This window comes from Suricata suricatta, chromosome 1, assembly GCF_006229205.1.
Source record: "Suricata suricatta isolate VVHF042 chromosome 1, meerkat_22Aug2017_6uvM2_HiC, whole genome shotgun sequence".
Taxonomy (NCBI): Eukaryota; Metazoa; Chordata; class Mammalia; order Carnivora; family Herpestidae; genus Suricata; species Suricata suricatta.
The window spans coordinates 115391214-115409858 of NC_043700.1; the positions used below are offsets into that span (position 1 = coordinate 115391214).

At 36.2% G+C, this 18645-nt stretch overlaps 1 protein-coding gene across 3 annotated transcripts in view; it reads left to right on the plus strand.

The window, feature by feature from the left end:
• The window catches only part of TRMT10A (tRNA methyltransferase 10A), a 20221-nt gene extending 2924 nt beyond the window's left edge, over positions 1 to 17297 (plus strand). For 2 of the 3 annotated variants that reach the window (XM_029922285.1, XM_029922396.1), the window contains exons 2-8: positions 7675 to 7871; positions 8706 to 8868; positions 9809 to 9880; positions 10893 to 10967; positions 12845 to 12994; positions 14875 to 14980; positions 16172 to 17297. In XM_029922285.1, the coding sequence (XP_029778145.1) occupies positions 7687 to 7871; positions 8706 to 8868; positions 9809 to 9880; positions 10893 to 10967; positions 12845 to 12994; positions 14875 to 14980; positions 16172 to 16440 (1020 nt within the window). In that variant the 5' untranslated portion in view covers positions 7675 to 7686 and the 3' untranslated portion in view covers positions 16441 to 17297. Of the gene's footprint in view, positions 1 to 3048; positions 3083 to 7674; positions 7872 to 8705; positions 8869 to 9808; positions 9881 to 10892; positions 10968 to 12844; positions 12995 to 14874; positions 14981 to 16171 lie in introns of those variants that run through there. The other variant, XM_029922330.1, reaches the window with a different exon arrangement.
• Positions 17298 to 18645: the final 1348 nt, after the last annotated feature.

Here is an 18645-nt window from a genome sequence, read left to right on the forward strand (position 1 = left end):
ATTTGCGCTTTTTCTAGTTTGTTGAGATTGCCCTGGATGGCAGTATACTTTCCTCTTAGGACTGCCTTTGCTGCGTCCCAAAGATTTTGGATTGTTGTATTTTCGTTTTCATTGGTTTCCATATATTTTTTAATTTCTTCTCTAATTGCCTGATTAACCCAATCATCCTTTAGTAGGGTGGTTTTTAACCTCCACATTTTTGGAGGTTTTCCAGACTTTTTCCTGTGGTTAATTTCAAGTTTCATAGCATTGTGATCTGAAAGTGTGCATGGTATGATCTCTATTCGTTTATACTTATGGAGGGCAGCTTTATGCCCCAGTATGTGATCTATCTTGGAGAATGTGCCATGTGCACTCGAAAGGGTGAATTTCCTATCTTCAGGATGCAGAGTTCTAAATATATGTATCCGTTCCATCTGTTCCAATGTGTCGTTCAGGTCCATTGTTTCCTTAGTGATTTTCTGTCTGGTTGATCTATCCGTTGCTGTCAGTGGAGTATTAAAGTCCCCTGCAATTAGCACATTTTTCTCAATAAGATTGTTTCTTTCTGTGATTGTTTTATGTATGTGTGCGCTCCCAGATTTGGCGCATAGATATTTATAATTGTTAGCTCTTCCTGATGGAGAGATCCTGTAATTATTATATAATGTCCTTCTTCATCTCTTGTTACTTACTGTAAAGTCCAGTTTGTCTGATATAAGTATGGCTACTCCAGCTTTCTTTTGGCTTCCAGTCACATGATAGATATTTCTCCATCCCTTTACTTTCAACCTGAAGGTGCCTTTTGGTCGAAAATGAGTCTCTTGTAGTCTCTCTTTTTTTTTTTTAATCCATTCTGCTACCGTGTGTCGTTTGGTTGGAGCATTCAGTCCATTTACATTTAGTGTTATCATTGAAAAATGTGGGTTTAGAGTCATTGTGTTCTCCTTAGAATTCATGTGTATAGTGGTGTCTCTGGCACCTTGTATTCTTTGCAGCATTTCCCTCATAGAGTCTCATTTAGGATTTCCTGGAGGGCTGGTTTGGTGGTCATGAATTCTCTCAGTTTTTGTTTATTTGGGAACACTTTTCTCTCTCCTATTTTGAATGACAGGCTTGCTGTGTAGAGGATTCTTGGCTGCATGTTTTTTCGGTTCATCACATTGAAGATTTCCTGCCATTCCTTCCTGGCCTGCCAAGTTTCATTCGATAGGTCTGTAACCACTCTGATAGGTTTCTCTTTGTATGTGAGGGCCGTTTTCTCCACAGCTGCTTTCGGAATTCTCTATCTTTATATTTTGCCAGTTTCACTATGATATGTCATGCTGAAGGCCGATTCAATTTACATCTTAAGGGGGCTCTTTGTGCCTCTTGAATTTGAATGTCTATTTCTTTTCTCAGATTTGGGAAATTCTCAGTTATAATTTGGTCTAGTATCCCTTCAGGCCCTTTCTCTCTGTCTTCCTCTTCAGGAATTGCTATGATACGGATGTTGTTCTGTTTGATTTTATCACTCAGGTCTCAAATTCTCCTTTCCGTCTCCTGGATCAATTTCTCTCTCTTTTTTTCAGCTTCCTCTTTTGCTATAACTATATCGTCTAACTCACCTATTCTCTCTGCCTCGTCAATCCTTGAGGTGGCTGCCGTTACTTTGTTATTCAGCTCATCTATAACCTTTTTTAACTCATCACACCTATTTTCAAAGTGCCTAGTAATTATCTCAGTTGATTCTTTGATGCTTTTCTCAACCCCAGAGATTAATTTTATGTCAAGTCTTTAAAATTCTTTATCCGTTATGTTGTCTAGATCTGCCTTGAGCAGTTCTGTGGCTGTGACTGCCTCCTGGAGGTTCTTCAGGGGAGAGTTCCTCGTTTTGTCATTTTTTCTAGTTTTCTGTCTCTTGTCAGCTTTAGAAAGCTCATTGTGCACTGTGCACCTGTTAACATTTCTCTGTTAAAGGAGGCTTATTTACTGTCCAAGGCCTGTCCTTTCAGGAAATATTCTTTTAATTGTGTCTCTCAGTTTCTCTTGTTGTGCCTTTGAATATTTTATTTCCCTACTCAACAGTATTTGGGACTCGCCATCATGCACACTTTGGCTTGTTTCTTGGTGTAGCCCTAAGAAGGAAAACAGACAAACACAGAGGGAACAGTAACACACAAACGCACAGACAAATCAAACAAACAAACGTCTTAAAAGGGGAAAGAAAAGAAAGAAAATGGAGTGGAAACAGACGAAAAGAAGAGAAGAAAAAAAAAGAAAAAACAAGCGGGTCAGAGACAACAAAGGACAGTGGACAGTCTAAAAGTGTATGACCAGTTGAGGGGAGAGGTAAGGATGAAATGCAGGAGAGTATATCTGGATTACAAGAAGGTAAAAAAAGGGAGAAAGGAGGAAGGAAAATAAGGAGTAAAAAGTTTAAAATTTTTAAGTTAAAAAAGGTAATAAAAAATAAGTACAAAGAAAGAAGAAAAAAGGAAAAAAATGAAGAAAAAAAGAAAAAAAAATTTTTTTAAAAAGCAGCAGCCCTTCCTGGTGGATAGGCATGGTTTGGTGTGGTAGGTCTCTGAGGCTGCTCTCAGGGGCTCCGCGTTGGTGTCTGCATAGAGTAGAATGGCAGCATGCCAAGCTTCACTGGAACTACGCACTGTAGGCCACTCTAATGAGTCCGATCTCCTTGTGCCGGGGTTGAGCCGAGTTGTGTTTTCCAGGCCCGCCTCGGTTCAAAGTTCCAGTCCATGCATTTTTATGCTACCACAGATGAGATGTATTTGCTTTGGTGGCTGGCTTCTTAGGGGGAGGAATCAGTTTGTCTTGGCTCAGGCAGGGATTTCGGCTGCCCCTGCCTGAAGCGAGGTGTGCCGCCTGAGGCGAGATGCACAGTAGGAGGTAAAGTGCCCGCAGTCACAGACAGAACTGCGGATTCCCAACCCCCAGCCGGGATCACGGGATCATGATCGCGTTGGGGGAGGAATGAGTTTCTCTTCGCTTTGCGCAGCTGTTGCCAGAGGCGCCGTGCTGCCAGAAATGAGCTGGGAGCTGCTGCAGCCTGAGCACACGCCCAGGCCTCCACTGCCGCCAACTCCCTGCCGGGATCGCGTAGGTATGGGGGCTATTTTCTCCCCTGTTGGCACCTGGGATTTGGGATTCGCGTGGCCAATGCTGGGGGCAAGATGCACTGTGGAAATGAGGTGCTTGCTCCCACTCCCAAAACCGAGGTCAAAGTGAGCACCCCTGGCGCTGCCACTACCGTGGCTACTGACTCCCCGCTGAGATAGCACAGGGCTGGAAGCTGTTCTTTCCCTTGCGCCACCTGGGTTTGGGATTTGGGCTACCCAGCAGTTATATATGGAGTGAGTTTCTCTCTCCAAGCGCAGTTAAGCATTCTTTACCTCTTCGCCAGAGACAGTACTATGAGCGTGTTCAGTTTCTCTGTCTCTTCCCTTTGTCTCTTGGGCTCCACGCACTTTCCCCGTGTTGGGCTGGGGCTCCCACCTCCCCTGCCATCTCGGGCTGGCCCATTTTCTGATCTCCCCAGTTCGCACTCACTCCAGTATCTTTGAGGTTGTCTTCTTTCTGGAGTCCGTATTTTCTCCTTCAGCTCTTGCAGATGAGAGTAATGTCCTTCTCAGTTCGATAGATGGGGCAGACGGAGTTTACACAGCTCCCTTCCTCTCCGCCATCTTGGCTCCTCCCCGAACACTTGTAGTTTTTAACAGAATAAAGAACTAGCATAAAACACGTACCACTGATGAACATAAATGTTATCTTTTGGAATATTAAAAAAAATTTTTTAATGTTTATTTTTGAGAAAGAGAAACAGAGTGTAAGTAGGAGAGGGGCAGAGAGAGGGAGACATAGAATCCAAAGCAGGCTTTAGGCTCTGAGTTGTCAGCACAGAGCCTGTTGTGGGCCGAACCCATGGACTGTGAGATCATGACCTGAGCCGATGTCGGCTTAACTGACTGAGCCACCCAGGCTCCCCTGTCTCTTGTGCATTTAATTTTATTATTTTATTTTATTTTATTTTCCTGTGGATTTTAATTGTGCTTTTATGTTTACACATTTAGCTTACTGGGCAGGTTTGGCTTATATTGTTACCATGTATTGTTTTGCATACATGCATTGCTGGCTTTTATGTAATGCACTACATATGGAAAGGAAATAAAAGTGAGTCTGGGGATGACAATGTATATTCTAAAAGTTTCTTCTAATTTTCTCGGGCTTACTGAGTTTCCCGTCTCCTGTTTCTTAAGTTGAATGCTTATTTATTTTACAGCTTTTAAAAAATACTCTTTAATGAATGCACTCAAGGTTATACATTTATCTCCAGTTAACTTTTTGCTTGTCTTTCTCTCATCCTGTTATTCAAGTCGTTTAATTGTTCTGACGTATTTTGTCTTTCTAGTTTTCTGATTCTGAGATTATCATGGTGTCTTCTAATTCATCCATTATCTCTTGGATTCCAGGTAATCTGGAGTTTGTTTCATCTGTTGAAATTTTTATATCTTAATTTCTTGGATTCCAAATAGGTTCTTTTTCATTCTTGTTTTGTTTTTTTTATGCCTGCTTTTGTGTCCCAATTTCCTGTTTTGTTTTTTTGGTTCTTATTGCTCTGATCTGTGAAAGATTCCAACCAGACATATTTAAAAGTCATTTTCACATTGTCCTATTATTTTCAGTTTGTGAAGAGTGAATTTATCTACTGATTATTGAATTTATTGTTTTTCCCCCCATAATTTGTCTTTTGCTAACTTTGCTTTGCATAGTTTTCTTGAATAGAATTATCACTTCTCTCCAAACCGTCTCTTTATCTGCTGTTGGTTTTGTGATTGCTCCTACCCATGGCCCTATTCAGTGCTTCATTCCACAGCACAGCTTACATAGGTGGGTTAGAATTCTAATCCTTTAGTGTTCTTTTTTCTTTTTCTTTTTTTAATTTATTGATTCTGAGAGAGAGAGAGTTGAGTAAGTGCGTACAGGGAAGGGGCAGAGAGAGGAGAGAATCCCAAGCAGGCTCAGCGTTGTCAGTGTGGAGTCTGGTGCAGGGCTCGAACTCATGAGCGTGAGATCATAACCTGAACCAAAGTTAGATACTTAGCCGACTGAGCCACCCAGGCGCCTCCTAATCCTGTAGTGTTCTAAGTTCCTGTGTCCTCGTTGTAGCCGAGAAGTGGTGTCTGCTTCCATCGGGTTTCTCCCAAGTAGTCAGCATTGTATAAGCCATTATTAGTCTAAATTTCACCTGTGTTCAGACTTTTCCATGGAAAAAGGAGGTCCACCGCCAACACTAGTTTAAGGGTTCATCTTAAACTATCTCCTGTCTCTCTCCCATCTTCTTTAAAGCTAGGAAAACTCCCAGTTGCCTTTATACAGCATACCCAGCAGGAACGATATCTGTTCTGGTTCTTGATTTTGGTTTTGAGAGAGGCAATATCTTTTATCTCCCCTTTTCATATTTTATCTCCTATTGTCATATATTTCAAGACTGAGAGACTGGGTGCCTTAAAACATGAACTTTTGGCAACTATCTCTAGGAAGTCTGTCCCATTTTTTTAGTCAGTGGCATAGGAATAGAACTGGAGCTATTTTTTGTCCTCTTTCAGTGACGCAGTCTTCCCAGAGCCTCCAACAGCAGGGCTGAAACAACACAGCTCTTTTACATTCTTTGAAAACCCTCATTTTCTAAATAAGATTTTGGATTTCTGGGAGAGAGTAGAGTTGGATCTGGGCTTGAATCTTAGCTCCATCATTTCGTTTGTGTATTCATTCAGCAAGTATTTTGAAAACATACTTTGTCCTAGATTCATTCTAGGTGCCTTATTTCTTAGGAATTATTTAGTAGTTTTGTAATTTGGGGCAAGTTATTTTATCTCAGTGTCTTCTTTCTTTGTAAAGTAGGCATGATACTGTCTACCTCACAGGGATTGTTTTAAGGATTAAATTAGATAATACATTCTTTACCTAGCATAGTAATAAATAAAGGTTCATTATAACCAGTTTCATTATTCATTAATTTTTAAAATCCATTGTGATATAGTCATTTATTTATTCCACACATATACAATAAGCATCTGTTAAGTGCCAGGCACTGTGTTAGTAATGTAATTAATGTGGCAATATAATGTTAGGTAAAAGCAGACATCATCCAGGCCCATAGGCAGTTTCCAGTGTAAAATCAAACTTGGGTTGTCATTTCTAGGAGATACTTCCCCCAAACACTGTTCGGTTGGTGATATAAGAAAAACTTGTAAACTCTTACTTGGATTACTAGATGATTCTTTCCCCCTCAGTAGTTTGTGACCTAGCAAAATGTTAGGACTTTTGCTGTAGCCCCTAAAACATACATCTTAAAATTCATCTTTCAGTCAAAAGTTGGTAGACTTTGTGTTTGCTTAGTTATCCCCATGTATCCTGTTATAACACTGTACTTTTAAAGCAAGAACCATATAATAAAGCTACTGTTTTTATTATGTTCTGCAGAGGTTTAGTCCTTTCTATTATCTGAGTTGTCTTGGATTTTTTTCTCTGCACAGACTTGTTAGCGTCTCTTCAAAAAAGAATAATCATAGAATTTTCTTTAAGGCCGATGGAACATTTGCAAGCTTCATGCTTAGTCTTTGGTAGGGATAAGTAAATAAGTTTTTAAGTGGTGGTGTTAGTAATCTATTAGAGAAAAGAAATCTTAGTATTTTTAGTCCTTTCCTAATCTGAAGGTAAGTTCAGTTCTAGACATCGCTATACAGATGTGGGTGGTTAATCCAATTAAAAATATTTGAGATGGCCCTAAGTTTTCCATGACTGATTACAGGATTATCTTACATATTTTGTTTTTTAGCCATAACTAACATGGATATTTATAATTACATATTTACAATGAAATATACTGAGAGGCAACCAAATTTGTTTTCTGCATTGTCCAAAATATATAAATCTATAGCTTATCTTTTGTCAAAAGTCATGTGTGTACACTCAGATAATGAAAGTAACATTTCCCTTATTCTATAGCATTAATGACAACTAGCAAGAGTGCTTCCCATCTCTTCTTTAAAAATATTTTATTTTGATAAAGCAATATATTTTATATAAAATATAGAAAATGCAAAAACTATTAGTAAGAGTTAAACATGCTTATGTGTATTCTTTTTAAAACAAAGTCAGATATAATGTATATATTGTTTTTATTTTTTATTTAGCCATTTCCTTTTATCACTAAATAACTTCGGGGAACATGTTTAGTATTCCCAGCCCATTATTATAGGGCTTGTAATTTATTTGTAGCCACCTTTGCTAACATTGAAGTAGTTTCTAATATTTCATTGTTCAAAATTACACTGCAGTACACATACCCTGTTGCATTAATTTTGTGTATATTTCTGATCTATTTACAGAGATTTATTCTAAGGAAATAAATTACTGGGTCAAAGAGTATCATGACATTTTAAAGCTCTTGAACCATAGATCTAGGTACCTTCTGGAAAAATTGTGCCATGGCCACAAAGAGTATATGAAAACACCCCATTTCACCAATTGATCTTTGCCAGTAAATGACATTTAAATGTATAAATTTGTATTTTTATTAATTATTGATATGACCTAATTTTAATCACATCTATTGGTCTTTTTTTTTTTTCTTCGTGTGTGTGTGTGTGTAACTCACCTATTCATGTCAAGTTACTTTTCAATTTTTTTCAGAGACATCACATAATGTCCTCTGAAACACTGCCAGCATTTATTGAGTCTTCTAATGTTGAAAGAAAGCAAAGCTTAAGTGAAGAACAAGAGAAGACCCAGAAGCCAAGAGTAGGTGAAGGGTTTGAACCAATATCTAAACGACAAATGAAGAAGCTAATTAAACAGAAACAATGGGAAGAACAACGAGAACTCCGCAAGTATGGGTCAAAATGGATATATATCCACCCCATTTGGGGATGTTGGACTTTGCACAGTCCTGTGACACATCAAAAGTAATTGTGTTAATTAACATTGGGGCTGTGCGTGTTGTTAGCCAGCACTGTCCATAGGCTGTTAAAACTGTATGTGTTTCCGTCTTGATGGATTTACACTACAATTTTTCTCACCCCAAACCTATTGTGAGTAGCAGCACAGTTTCGGAAATAACTGACTTAGATAAGGGATACAGTTAGCATCCATGTCCTACATATAGAACAAAAATAACCACGTCAGAAAGATCAAATTTGTGCCTAACCTGGATTTTGCTAGAAAAGCCATTGTAGGTTTTGGTAAAAGCAGTTAAACGGAAGCTCTTATTGTAGAATGCCAAAATTTATTGAGGAAAGATAAACTGTAGTTGATATAGATTACAGAAAAAGCTTTATGAGTTTTTTTAAGCAATTTTACTTTGCTTTTTTTCTATATTCTATTACTGTTGCTTGAAAATTATATAGGAGAAGAATGATAAAAGTAAAAATTCATCATAGGTCTAAAATTCAATATTTTATAAAGTCTTAGTATAGCATAATACCAATAATAAGTGAATTGTTAGTAGTAAGAGTTTGTGTAGAAAACATACTGTTTTTGCAAATTCATTTCCTATCTAAAGCTTTTAGATGGACTATATAAAATTGCTGATATTTGATCCACAGAAGTGGCAGTTTCATGTGGTTCAACCTGCTAACTTAAAAACATAATTGTTTCTTTGTCAATTATCTTATAAATATCTGAATATACGAATAACAAAAAAAAGTTTCAATTCTTAATTTTAGACAAAAACGGAAGGAAAAACGCAAAAGAAAACAATTAGAGCGACAATATCAACTGGAATCAAACTCAGATGGAAATGACAGAAAACGTATTCGAAGAGATGTTGTTCACAGCACACTCCGCCTCATCATTGACTGCAGTTTTGACAGCTTGATGGTATTAAAGGTACCACGAATCATTGTCAGAAAAATTTTGTAGGTATTCAGTAGGCTGAATAATTCTTACTTTAATCGAAATATCACTTGAATATAAATTTTTATGTTAAAATACATCTTTTTTATTAAATTTTTTCTTCTTTTTAAAAGTTTATTTCTTTTGAGAGATAGAGCGAGAGCAGAGGAGGGGTAGAGAAAGAGGGAAAGAGAGTGTCCCCAGCAGGCTTTGCACTGTCAGCATAGAGCCTGATGTGGGGCCCGATCCCACAACTGCAAGATTATGACCTGAGATGAAATCAAGAGCCAGACGCTTAACTGACTGAGCCACCCAGCCACCCCTTAAAATGAATCTTAAATAAAGTTTTTCAAGATTGTGCCCCCTAAGTTAAATGAAATAAAATCATTCTTATTTATATGTATAGAACAGACACACCATCATTGGATTATAAGACTCCATAACAGCATATTAATCATAGATTCAGGAGTGTTTTTGTTATTTGTTTAATCAGAAGAAGAAAGTAAGAGATGTGATTGGTGAATAGAATCATTTCTTATATAGTAGTTTGAGAAAACTGTCTGAGCAATGCTAGTGAAGAGAACAGGCTTTACTTACTTTCCAAACCATTAGTAATTTATTTAAATAGTAGTATGGCTCTAAGAGGTTTTTTTTCTCCTTTTGTTGTCTCTTAAGAAGAGTAAATGTCATTATGAATTAGCATTTTAAGTGGATACAGAATTGAAATTATTGGTCGAATTGGGTACTGACTCCATAGTAATTATTTTGTTAGTATATACAGAAGTTGAATAGAAAAGATGAGAAAGGACCTGTATTTCAAGAGAAAAATTTTACCTATCTAGTCATCTCTTCAGCTTATTCTGTTCCACTAAGACTGTGGAATGGTCACAGATGATATTCAAAGTGCTGCTTTAAAGATGGCACTCTCTTATAGGACATTAAGAAACTTCACAAGCAGATCCAACGATGTTATGCAGAAAATCGACGAGCACTGCATCCTGTGCAGGTATGTTTGAGGAATTCAAAACAGATTCCTGGTTTCTTTTATCATTTCCTCGGGAAAAGGCATAGATAATCCCAGCTGTCTTTGCAAGAATCTTACAGATACTTTTCTTTGAGAACAAAATGCCTATTTGAAAAATGTTTTAGTTTCGTATAAATCTAAAATAGTTTAAACATTTTCCCACATCCATCAGTCTTAGTCACATGATGCACTGTCATCGTGTTTTGTACACGTTGACCTCATTCCTATGTAGTTGGACACCTTCATTAAAGGATATGTATTTTCGTATGTGTTTCTCCACTCTCAAGTCCTTCCCGCTCAGGAAGTGAGGGAACTGCCTGGCTTGCTATGTACCACGGTTCCTATTGGGGGGTTACTTCTACCTGAAGGATTTTGAGTCAGTGATTGTTTTGAATGGTACTTCCTTAGGCTAATTGGCTGCTGTTAAGAGTAGATAGGGGCTTTTTCTTACTAAATTTGTTTGAATTCCAGGTGACCTGAAAATTAACACTGGCTCACTGATGTTAAGAACCAGAAATTCTTAATCTATTTTTGGTTCGAGTGATAGTATGTTTATATTTTTACATTTTATATTCCTTTCACCCTTGATAAGACTTGAAATAGGTGTCAGGGTTTAGAATCACAGGGAAGTTATGAAGACGTTGGACTGGTGAAAAAAACAATGGTGGCAAAAGAAGGAATGAAAACTTGACATGGAAACAGGGAGTTTGCAGAAAAGTGATCAGTAAGCAAGAGTCCAAAGTTAGCTGCTTGGAAAATGGGATAAACACGTAGATGGAATACTGAAAGTAGTGGGTTATGAGAAATATAAAACATGTCACTGTACCAGACATTTATTCTTATATGTTTAAAGCATGTCACAAATTTATTTCTTTTCTAGAAGGAATATATTTTAGGTTTCATTGATGATCAGATGAGTATAGAAGAGAAATAAAATATTGGACTTCAATAGTCATTTGCTCTTTCTTTCTGTGTCTCCCAATCTCTCTACCAGTTTTACTTGACAAGCCATGGAGGCCAGTTGAAAAAGAACATGGATGAAAATGACAAAGGATGGGTCAACTGGAAGGTGATTAAAATAGATTAATTCTAACATAATTCCAAGTATTTTTATGCTTAAAAATCTACATTTTTACCTGAACTCTATATAATGCCAGTAAATATAGGAGTCAACAAGTCTCCAAAAGCTGTATATCACTGCACCCAAGTCTAATGTTACCAATGGGAGAAGCTAAAGAAACTGAAATGCCTGTTCATATCTGTTCTCATGAAATCTCACCTATTTTATTGCCAACTTTAAAATGAATTTTTTTAAAACGGGAAGAATTTTAAAGGTCTTTGTATAATCTGTACCTAGCAAACTGGGCATACGTTATTTATGAGTGAAGTCACTTAAAATTTGGGAATGTACTTGCATTCTGTTTCTTCTCACTCTGTGTATTCCATGTGGTGTCCTCTGTCCACATGTGGATATTGAACTCTTGAAATGTGACTGGTCTGAACTGAGATGTGCTGTAAATGTGAGATATACATTGGATTTCAAAGACAGTACGAAAGAGAGAGAATGTAAAATGCTTGCTTGAAATTAAAAATATATGTATTAAAGGGATAACATACTGGATATATAATGTCGGGTGCAATGTATTTAAATGAAGTTCACCTATTTTCACTTTTTTTTTTAATGTAGCTACTAGAGTATTTAAACTTACGTATGTGACTCACTTTTTTTTTCTATTGGACTAAACCATTCTCATTTGCAAAGATGACTCATAGATTGGCTTTAGTACCAATCTCTGAGGAACCTTACCCTATTCAGAGAAGTACTAGGGTATTCCTATTTTTTTTTTTCATTCTCAAGGCCAGTTTTTACTGTGAAAACTTTCCCTCTCACATTCACTGATCCCATAGTGACTGCATGTATTTTGATAATATCCTAGACTGTGAAACATTTTTAAAAGCTTTCCTAAGTTTTAAGGTACAATATATTTACCAAGTTTTATATTCACACCTTTTCCCCTAAGAAATAATGTAACTGAAATAGGCATACTTTCACTTATTTTGTGGCTTGTTAAATGTATTATTTATTCCACCAGTTTTCTAGAGAAAACTGTGAGTGCGTTGGTCTCTACTCAGGTCCCTCTAGGGGTCCTTACTCAGCGTAGGGATCAAATTTATAATACCATTTTCCAGAAAAGTGGCTATTTAATACTTGATAGGTTATAAATTTTAGGTGAGAAGTGTCCTTCATTTTTTTCTTTAAAAATTATTAGGTAAATGCCATCTGCATCTGAATTTGGTGATGCATCATCCCGTATTCCATGAATATGTTGCAAATTTTGACGGCCACCTGTTGTTCAGTCTTGTACTTATGACCTGATAATTTGGGTGAAGATGATTTCTAATATGTATCTTTATAGAAATAGGTGCATGGAATTTATTAAATCTATAAGCCATTTCCTTTTGACAATTCATGCAGATGGAGAGGAAGTAATTGGAAAAGATATTCTTTGGTTGGAGAATAGGTTGAGCAGATATGTGACCCAAAAAATGCATTTGTTTTTTTAGAACAGAAATAAATTGAGAAAGCTAGGTTAGTGCCATATTCAGGAAAGCATCACTAAGTAAAGGGATTTAAGTTTTATCCTACAGGTAAAGATAAAACATTGAAAGTAGGGTTTTTAGGAAGTGAGTCTGCCATCAGTGTATGGAAGTAAATCAGAGGGATCTGATTCTAGAGACAGGGAAGTAACAGTAGGAGGAACTTAAGTAATTGAGGTGTGAGGTGATAAGGAATTGAAGTAGTAGGTTCTCAAGAAAACATTGTAAAATATTCTTTTATACTTCATATGCTTTTGGGTGGCTTTGTCTAAGGAAAAGAAAATAATATCTTTTAGCCAATTTTCATAAAACCCTGTTAATTAATATCTTTCTCCTTATGTCTTAAAGGATATCCACATCAAACCAGAGCATTTTAGTGACTTCATAAAGAAAGAAGACCTGATTTATCTTACCTCAGACTCACCTAATGTACTGAAGGAATTAGATGAATCAAAGGCCTATGTGATCGGAGGGTTAGTGGATCACAACCATCACAAGGTACTATTAAGTTTTTAGTGTTGTTTTTGCTCATACTTAAAGTTGATGCACCAGTTTTCTGGATAGTAATAATAGTACTGATGATAACTGATCATTATTGAGTGCCTACTGCATATTTCAGTCACTTTTCTAGTAAAGAAAGCATTTCACACATTTGACTAGTTTGTTTAATCCTCCTTACAACCCAGTGAGGTCAGTGCTGTTCTCTACATTTTACAGATGAGGAACTGGAGGCACAGAGAAAGTCTAAATCAACAGCAGTAGGTGCTAAAGCAGATATCTGAAACCAGACAGATTGTTCCAGAGCCCACATGCCTAAACGATAGGCCTTGATTGTATTGATAGTAGATGCTGCTACTGATCAGTTTCTAGGCTGCTGGTAAAATTTATAGCAATGTACTCCAAAATGTATGCCAGAATGGCAAACTTATATGAGTTTTTTAATATATAATTTTAATGAGATTAGTTTTCTTTTCTCTTATATTTGTACTTTGTCTCTTCCCACCACTTCCTTACCCTCATTTGAGTGAAAAATTAGAAATATACTCTATAAAAGAAAACATCTTGTTCTACTCTGCCAGCTACTTTGCAGCATGCTAAATTCAGCCCAACCCCAGAAAAGACATGTTCACCAAGTGTCAGGTGAAATACTGTCAGCAGGATACTATGAGTAATTCATTATTCTCGGATAGCGTCACTCTGCGGTAGAACCGTCTGCAGTGTTGGAATAGTTTACGTCATCTTGTCGGGTATGGTGGCTGTTGAGCTCATGGCCGGTGCGGAGGATGACTGAGAAGCTAATCAATTTAGACTTAGGTAGTCACAGCTGTGGCCACAGCCGGACAGTGCACCTCTACAGCATTACCGGGAGGTTTTTTATCAGAAGGATCTTTAGCTTTTAAGATGATTTTCTTAGGAAAATTTCTGTTTTGTTATTTGTGTACAACTACATTTTTTTCCTCTGATGTTGTATGTTTCTCTGAACTGCAATAATTTTGTTTTCAAAAAGTGCCTACCTCAGGAGCTTTTATTTGTCCCAAAATATGCAAATTACCAGCTTGGAAATTTAGCCCTTTCTACTGTACTTTGTCTTTTTGGCTACTTGACTTCTGTTTAGAACTCAGCTTTCAAGGATTTTAATTTTGAGGAGAAAATTTATATTCAACATTCTTTTAATTGACAGGGAAAATAAAATGTATAGGCTATTTAAAAATGTTTTTCAATTCATGTTTTCATTTACTTTGTCTCTGCCGTTTATACCACTTCTTTTTTAAGTTTATTTATTTATTTTGAGAGAGATTGCGGGGGGGGGGGGCGCAGAGAGAGAAGGAGGGAGAGAGTCCCAAGCAGGCTCTGCACTGAGCCCCAATATGTGGCTCGGACTCACAGACCTGTGAGGTCACGATGTGAGCTGAAATAAAGAGTCGAGCCACCCAGGTGCCCCACCACTTGTGCCCCTTAATGTTAGGTAATTAAAACAAAGTTTTATATTTGTGTCTGTTATATTCACAGACAAAATGATGGTGCGTCTCTAGCAATTCTTTGAGTATTTTAAACTGAGAGACAGGCAGTGTGGAAGAATGAAAAGCTGTTTGGGTCAGGAGTTTCCTATGGTTCTGCCGCCGAGGAGTTTTGTGATGGGCGGGGAATATGAGGTCTTTGGTTTCTTCGTCTGTAAAGTGGTTAAAGTGAATGCCCTAAACATTCTGACTATACTTATTATGAAAAGAACGTTTCTAAATTAGAAATTAAACACACACACATTTCATCAAATAATGTTCTCTGAACTAAAGTCTTTTCTAAAAAGTACTTATTTTGTTGTAGACTTTAAGTTATAATACTCTGATGTTCTAGTCCAAGTTATAGTATCTTTGTTTTAGGGACTCACATATAAACAAGCCTCAGAGCATGGAATTGATCATGCACAGCTCCCCCTTGGAAATTTTGTGAAGATGAATAGTAGAAAAGTTTTGGCAATTAATCATGGTAAGCTATAAGGGAATTATGAAAATATACCTGAGTAAACAATGTGAAGCATAACATTACCTTTAGATGAGTAGAAAATATACACTGTGCTGGAGACATAATTGTAATATGTAATCATCTATAATTTGTTTGAATATAGAAATAATACATGCATATTATAGAGAAATATGGAAATGTAGAAAAGTAGAAAGAAGAATAAGCTAGAATTTCACTCCCCAGAGATACTTAGTATTATCTTTTTGGTGTATTCCCTTCCAGGTCCTTTCCTGTGCATATGTAATATTTATTACCTAATCATATTTTTATTTTACTCTGTTGCATAAAATATTATAAATTTGGGGTATTTCCCTCCCCACATTTATCTTTTCCTATGTCATTGAATCAATGTTAATGGCTATGTAATATTCCATCATCTGAATGTGTAATAATATAACCATGCTCTTGTTGTTGATATATTTTTCCTTTTTTCTTTTGTAAATAACATTGTATAGATAGTCTTGGACCTGAGTCTTTGCCTGGAGTTTTGCTTTTTAAGATTTGTTTAGTAGAGATTTTTGTTAGCGCACAACTATTTATTGGGCTCTTTTTATGTGCTAAACACTCTCTGCAGCAGGCTCTAGGGAATTCTAGAAATGAACTTATTGATTCAAGGAATGAACTTCTTTTAAGACCTTTGATAGATAATAGAGATTACTTTTCCATAAAGTAATGCAAGTTAAGCCCTTCAGCATTATATTAAAATAAGAGTAACTTGCAGACAGTATTTATATTCTTTACCTCTAATGGAAAGAGAAAAAAAAGCAAGTAGGGTGCTCTCAGAGTGAGTGACTAAAGGAAAGACAGAAGAAATTTAGATTAATGCTAGCCTTTTTTTGTTGTTTCTAGTTTTTAGGTTAGTACATAAAGGATAAAGAAGTAAAAGGGATTAAGAGGAATAGGAAGGAAATGAAAATGGTTCCCTGCCTGTTGATTATAATTGATGTAATGGTAAATCTTTGAGTGCTCATGAACTGAATCGAAGAGGTAGAGAAGAGCTAACAGGCCCAAGAGCCTTGGGGCAAGGAAGTGACACCAACAAAGTAGTTATCAGGACATTTTAACACTTAACACAAAAGCAATGCATTTAAAATACAGTGTGCAACATTGTGATGTTCCTGGCTAAGAAACGTATGCAGTTTGTCTTTGTTGCAGTGTTTGAGATTATTCTGGAATATCTGGAAACCAGAGACTGGCAAGAAGCATTTTTTACTATCTTACCCCAGCGGAAAGGAGCTGTTCCCACAGACAAAGCCTGTGAAAGTTCTTCGCATGACAAGAAATCTGCCGATGTTGAAGGTGGATTAGACAGTGATTCTAGTGACGAGGAAAATAGCAGACATGAACTAGATTCACAACATAAAGAAGAAAAGCAGGATAAAGAAAATAGCAATCAATCTACAGTAAACTCTGTACCACACTAATGTCATCTGTTGTTTTTTGTTTTGTTTTGTTTTGTTTTTTTAGTTTAAGGAAAACTTAGGAAAAAACTGAGGTGCTTCATAGAATACTCTAATTGGAAGAAAATTTTATTTCCTCTTATTTTTGTTGAGAAATTTTAAAATGTTTTTTTTAGAGCTAAATGCTAAAAAGCCCTTATAAGAAAGCGTTGTTTTTGCATAAAATTTAAATGTTTAATTTTTAAAATAATTTTCTAAGCCTCAACTAGCATTTTCTTGAGAATTTTACTTTTTTGGTAAGCCTTCATTCTCTTTTATTTACTGGATTATATTCTTTAGAATGTGCCTTCAGACCTGACAGTCTTATTTTTTTGATGTTTATATCAAGTGTCTTTCTGATTTATTGTCTACTTATTTGTGGAGATACATATTTATAAATCTTCTGTAAATCTACCAAAAAGTCTGACAGGTTATCTTCTGTTTGCATCTTTTTTATTCAACTCAGTTACTTCTAAGGAATACAGTGATTTTAGGAAGAAGTATTAGATTGATAAACTCGACAGTTTCTCTCTTTTGGACTATGGAGTTTCTCCTCTGTGATGCCTTTCTGTGGTTCTAAAGCAATCACTGAAGAGTTAAGAATCTCTTTAATATGTTTTCTTAATTTCAATAATGGTGGTAAATTATTTCAATTAAAAATTTTAATTTTTTAGGCTAGATTATTTAGTTGATAATTTAGTTGAGTATCAATTTTGTCCTATATTTTAAAGGAAACAGCTCTTAGCTCTCCTTTCCTTCTATATGTACTTTTATTAAATAAAATATTTGTTCTTTTTGTTAATGTTTTTATTTATTTTTTGAGACAGAGAGAGATAGCATGAGCAGGGGAGGGTCAGAGAGAGAGAGAGAGAGAGAGACACACAGAATCTGAAGACAAGTTGCAGGCTCTGAGCTAGTGGTCAGCACAGAGCCTGACACGGGGCTCGAACCCATGAACTGTGAGATCATGACCTGAGCCAAAGTCAGACGCTCAACCAGCTGAACCACCCAGAGTCCCTATTTGTTGGTTCTTAAAGTGAAGCAAGTTAACTTTATATGTGCATCTGTCTACTAGCATATAATATGCAATCTAATGTAACTATGTTTCTATATATAAGCGTGTATGAAAAAATATATAAATGTATGTATATATATATATATATATATATATACTGTCCATAATCATGTATGATTCTTAGTTATAAATGATAATAGAACTGAGTTGGCAAATACTCATATTGATTGCATGAATGGTTGTGTTGAACAACTCTAAGTAGAAAATAACTAAAAATTTGTATGAGGACATTGGCAAGGGAAGATGGGGCTAAAAGATGTTTCGTTTTCCACTGGCAAATGTAGACACTTATGTTCAAAGTCGTGATTGTTCTTTGTTACAGCTAAAGTAAGATTTCGGAAGCCTTCACTGAGTTGTTTAAATTAAGTTTCTGTTCTTTGTACTCACTGGCATCTCAAATTATATACATGCTTGGTAGAAAGTTCATTGGATTTGGTATTGATATTCACTATCTCTTACTTTTGGCTGCTTTATTTTAGTAATCTGTTATAGTCATCCATTTAATATAAGGTCTGTGAACTAGGTATGTAAATAAAGCAAAGCCTCTACTATTCTATAAGAGCAAAGCTGCGTCTTAAGTTGTATTTTTCAAAGGCTCAAGTTTTCTTGAGTAAATATGGTTTAGTAGCATGAAATCCAGTTGACTCTTGAAAAGTGTAGGGGTTAGGAGCACCAACCCCTTTGCACAGTTGAAAATCTGTGTATAATTTTGCTCTAAAACTTAATAACCTACAGTTGACTGGAAGTCTTACTGATAAGTGTATTAACACATATTTTGTATGTTTTATGTATTATATACTATATTACAATATAGTGAGCTAGAGAAAAGAAAATACTTTTACAGTACTGTCCTATATCAAAAAAAAAATTACATATAAGTGGACCCATGCAGCTCAAACCCATGTTGTTCAAGGATCAACTCTATTATGCCTTTTACTTAAATTATTTGATGTGGAACGAGGCATAGGTTAATTCTGGAAGGGGAAAAGTCACCACAGGCACTATGTAACTTAAATTTTCAGTAACTATGAAAGCCCTGCATTAGTTTCCTAGGGGCTGCATAACGAATTATCACAAACTGAGTGGCTCAAGACAACAGACACTTTCTTCTTACA